The sequence below is a fragment of the Pinus tabuliformis genome, chromosome 8, assembly GCF_031772625.1.
Source record: "Pinus tabuliformis cultivar Carrire ecotype Pingquan chromosome 8, CPIR1, whole genome shotgun sequence".
In the NCBI taxonomy this organism is placed as follows: Eukaryota; Viridiplantae; Streptophyta; class Pinopsida; order Pinales; family Pinaceae; genus Pinus; species Pinus tabuliformis.
The window spans coordinates 792,955,681-792,960,646 of NC_142294.1; the positions used below are offsets into that span (position 1 = coordinate 792,955,681).

At 44.2% G+C, this 4,966-nt stretch overlaps 1 protein-coding gene across 1 annotated transcript; it reads right to left on the reverse strand.

Annotated features, from left to right (window-relative positions):
- Nucleotides 1–805: 805 nt before the first annotated feature.
- On the reverse strand, nucleotides 806–4,270 carry LOC149237952 (uncharacterized). The gene is made up of 4 exons (XM_089369436.1): nucleotides 3,698–4,270; nucleotides 2,825–3,577; nucleotides 2,150–2,674; nucleotides 806–1,801 (listed from the first exon to the last, which is right to left on the reverse strand). The coding sequence occupies exons 1-4, from the start codon at nucleotides 4,268–4,270 to the stop codon at nucleotides 806–808; spliced, it is 2,847 nt and encodes a 948-aa protein (XP_089225562.1).
- Between the last annotated feature and the right edge of the window lie 696 nt (nucleotides 4,271–4,966).

The window sequence follows — 4,966 nt, forward strand, 5'->3', positions numbered from 1 at the left end:
CACAGTATCGAGGTGCTAATTTGGCACACCCGCTCCACTGTAATGAGCTTTTTCTTGCGCGTATCCTCACAAAAACGTGGTCCCCGACCTGATATTCTTTAAATCTTCTTTTCCTATCAGCGAAGTTCTTCTGCCTATCCTGGGCTGCCTTCAAATTAGATCGTGCCTTTTTCACCAGTTCTTCCATTTCCTTAAGCATCTCGGGACCCAGCATCAATCTGTCCTCTGGTCCACTCCAGCTCGAGGGGGTGCGACACTTTCGCCCATACAACACTTCGAAGGGACTCATCAACAATGAGGTGTGGTAGCCATTATTGTAAGCAAATTCGACCAGGTGCAAATAATCCTCCCACTTGGTTGGTTGCTGCATCACGTATGCCCTTAACATATCCTCTACTACCTGGTTCACTCGTTCCGTTTGCCCGTCCGTTTGAGGGTGATAAGCCATGCTAAAATTCAGCTGAGTTCCCAACTCTTCAAACAGAGTCTTCCAAAAGACTGATGTAAATTTTACATCTCGGTCTGAAACTATTACTTTTGGTAACCCATGCAATTTAAATATATTCTGCATGAACACATGTGTGATCTGCGCAGCCCTATAGGTAGATTGTACCGGTATGAAATGTGCTGACTTGCTCAGTTTGTCTACCACTACCATGATGGAATCGTTATTTTTCTTTGTCTTAGGCAGACCTGTTATAAAGTCCATGGATATGGTTTCCCATTTCCATTCCGGTATGGGTAGTGGTTGTAATAATCCTGCAGGGTGCTGATGCTCTGCTTTGATTTGCTGACACTCCAAGCATCATGCCAAATAACCCGCCACGTCTTTCTTCATCCCTGGCCAAAAATATTCTTTTCGCAACGCAGTAATCATCTTCTGATAACCGGGGTGTCCGGCATAGTGACTCTTATGAAATTCGTCCAATATTAGATTTTTAACATGGTTCTGATCAGGCACATACAGCCTCTCTTTATAGTACAGCATTCCAGCAGTGTCTATGGCATAATCTGGCTGTTTTTCCTTGCTGGCTGGTTGCTGTATTTGCTGTTTTATTTGCTGGTAATTAGCATCTTGTTCAGTTGCACTTGTAATGATTTCCTTGAAGGGACTTTTCCCTTCACTGTAGGAGATTTCATATAGGCACTGCACTTTTCTGCTTAAAGCGTCCGCCACCCTATTTTCCTTTCCTTTTAAATGCTTAATTTCAAAATCGAAACCACTCAGGAAATCTGCCCACCGCACTTGCCTTGCATTCAGAGTGGGTTGACTAAAATAATTAGTCAAGCTGTGGTGATCAGTTAATAACAGAAATTTTCTTCCCATCAAATAATGTCGCCACATTTTCAGGGCGTGAATCACGGCTGCCAACTCTAAATCGTAAGCAGAATATTTCTGCTCATGTTCTTTCAATTTCCGTGATTCATAGGCTATTACCTTCCCTTCCTGCATCAACACACCCCCTACTCCTTCTTTGCTCGCATCTGTACACACCACATAGTTTTTGTTGGGGTCCGCAATGCTTAAAACGGGCGCTGTGGTGAGCAGGTGTTTGAGTTGCTCGAAGCTCCTTTGACATTCCGGGGTCCACCTGAAGGCCCTTCCCTTTTTCTGCAGGGAAGTAATGGGGTATGCTACCCTTGAAAATCCTTCCACAAATCGCCTATAATAGCCTGCTAATCCCATAAAAGAGCGGATGTCTGCTACATCTTTAGGTACCGGCCATTCCATTATTGTTTTTATCTTTTCAGGGTCAACTGCAATTCCTTTCTTAGTGATTATATGCCCCAGATACTGTATCTGTTCTTTATAAAATTCACATTTGCTGAATTTAGCGTACAATTGATGTTCTCGGAGGGTTTGCAGTACCAATCTGAGGTGCTCTTTGTGTTCCTCCATTGTTCGAGAATAAATCAAGATATCATCAATGAAAATCAGCACGAACTTGTCCAAGTATTGGTGGAATACACTGTTCATTAGACACATAAAAGTGGCAGGGGCGTTGGTCAACCCAAAGGGTAGTACCACAAATTCATAGTGACCATACCGTGTTCTGAAAGCGGTTTTAGCTATATCCTCTTCTTTAATCCTGACTTGGTGATACCCTGACCGCAGGTCAATTTTCGAGAAAACTGTTGCTCCCTTTACCTGATCGAACAGTTCATCGATACGGGGCAGCGGATATTTATTCTTGATAGTCAATTTATTTAGCTGTCGATAATCTATGCACATGCGCAGGGTCCCGTCTTTCTTCTTAACGAACAACACCGGGGCTCCCCAGGGTGACACACTGGGGCGGATATAATTCTTATCTAGCAGCTCCTGCAATTGCATTTTTAATTCTGTCAATTCCGGTATACTCATTCTATAGGGTGCCCGGGATACCAGAGCTGCTCCCGGCACTAATTCAATGGTAAAATCTATGTCCCGCTTAGGAGGTAACCCGGGAATTTCCTCCGGAAATACATCAGCAAACTCTTGTATCACAGGGATATTCTCTATTGCGGCTGTTTTGTCTTTTGAGTCAGCATAACCCACTTGGATAGCGTAAATCCGACATCCCTTCCTAATGCATTTTGCTAACTGGGAGGCGGTTATAGGCCGAAGTTGCACTGGCCGTTTGATCCCCTGCATTTCTTGCTTAATCCCCAGCTCATCCTTATAGCTGATAGTCTTTGTTTTACAATTAATTACAGACCAGTGTTTTTCCAACCAGTCCATACCAATTAAAATGTCATACGAGCCAAGGGGAAGCATATTTAAGTCTGTTGTAACTAACTGGCCTGCTATTTTTAAAGGGCAGTTTTTGACTTTGGCATTTACCCGTCTCTTTGCCCCTGTAGCCAACTGAACCAGCCAAGGGTCCTTAAATTTAACAGGCTGTAACCTGCACTGCTCCACAATTCTAGGGCTAACATAACTTAATGTTGCACCAGGGTCAATTAAAATAGTGACAGCAAGGTCTAAGAGTGTACCTTCAAATTCCACCATAGTCGGCTGGTACTCTGCCTGGCGATCCTCTAGAGCAGCATTAATCCTCGGTAGACTTCGTCCTACATCACCCACTGTAGAGGCTTCATAGACCTGGGACACCTGATCAGTTCCCTTGCATTGGGGACAGTTTTTCACATAATGGGGGCCTCCACAGCCCCAGCATTGCACTGGAGGCCTTGCTGTCCCCTCATTGTCATTTTTCCCAAATTGGTCATTAGTTCTAGACTCATTGGGGGGCTTTAGTCGCAGCGAATTCTTCTGTGAATTTTTGCTGCTGGCTTGCCCTTTGGTAAAACCTCTATTACCTCCACCATGGTTACCTTTGGTACTTCCGGTCAATCTGCTGCTTTTTTTATCCAACCATCTCTTATGTAGGCCATCTCCCTTTTGCTTGCTCTGTTGGTAACACATTCGGGCTTTACGTATGGCCTCGTCCATCGTTTTTGGATTATCAAATTCGATTCTTTCCCTCATACCCAAGGGTAAACTGCTGACAAACCTCTGTACTTTAGCTTTTTCCTCCCGGATGTAGGGCACATAGCGGAGCAGGGAAGTAAAACGAGTGATGAACTCGTCCATAGTCTGTTGTCCCAATCGCAGATCATGGAATTCTCTAGCTTTTTCATCATAGAAGCGTTCTGTCAAGTATCTTTCCTTAAAGTACCTTTGAAATTTTTCCCAGGTAATAGTCTGTTCACTCACTCCTTTGACCATCTTCACTTCCTCCCACCACAAGGTGGCCTTCCCTTGCAGTTGAAAAATGGCCAATCTTGCCTTAAGGTTGTGGTCATATTCATACAGTTGAAAATATTTGTTCATGTTGATCAACCATGCTTCAGCTGCCTCCTCTTGTTCTCCGTCAAAATGTGGCGGTTTAATCTTGCAGAATTCTCCTTGCAACTCTATCCGCTGCCTTTTTGACGTTTGTTGTTCAGAGGCATTATCAGACCGTTCCTGCTCCCTACCTTCCGATTCTCCAGGTTCTGTATTTTGGTCCTGTTCCCCTGATATTCCCTGTTGCTCAACACTGGGGTGCGGTGGTACCTGATTTTGTTTATCCGAGAGACTCTTTATAATCCTCTCCTGCTCCATTGTGATCCTGGCGTTCTCTTCCCGTAAACGGGCCATTTCATGCTTCAATTCTTGTACAGTTTCTAGAATGGCATGGTTTGCGCTGCGAGTCTCTTCGCCGAGCTGTACCCACAACTCGGGATGGTTCCCTGCAGGTCCCTGACCTGCTACAAATCCCTGGGATGCGCTATCTGTTCTTCTCATCCTGTCGATCTTGCTCCTGTACTCAAACAGAATTTATCAGGGGGATAATCAAACAGGTTTATTGATTGTTATAAATATATAAATATATTTCCCAGAGCTCACAGTTTCTGGAACTTGGCTCCGATACCACTTGTGATGACCCCTGTCAATTAATCTCAATTAAGCTACACGATAAATTTTTTTTACATGGATTATGCATACCTAATGCCCGACAGGGTCTAGTACATATTGTTTACCCAATATTAATATCCTTGACACATGGCAAATGCAGGGAAGGTTCAAGAGAAGATGATTATGGTCCCATTGTAAGTTTTCCGTGGAGGATGGAATATTTGATGGAATGTTTATCTGGTGAACATAAAGGTCACTGGCTGCCTCCAGTCCACCTATCCTATTTCATTTATGCAGTCTGGTCTGATCACGTGACAATGGCCTCTCTACCTTCGTGCCCTCGGGGCTCTCCCCACATCGACAGTGAAGATGAAAAGGGGTCCATCCAAGGGTGGATCCAGCTCGAGGCATTTTGCAACCCTTGCGCAGCATCGAGAAAACTACTGTGTGCTACCTGGTCGATTCATCAGAGGGTTGGTTACCGTGTTCCTTTCCACAACTGAGGTATTGGTAAACCCCTTTTGTTACCCAGATTTTAGTCTATAGCTACATATTACTCTGTTTACCACTCAAGTTTTGATTTTC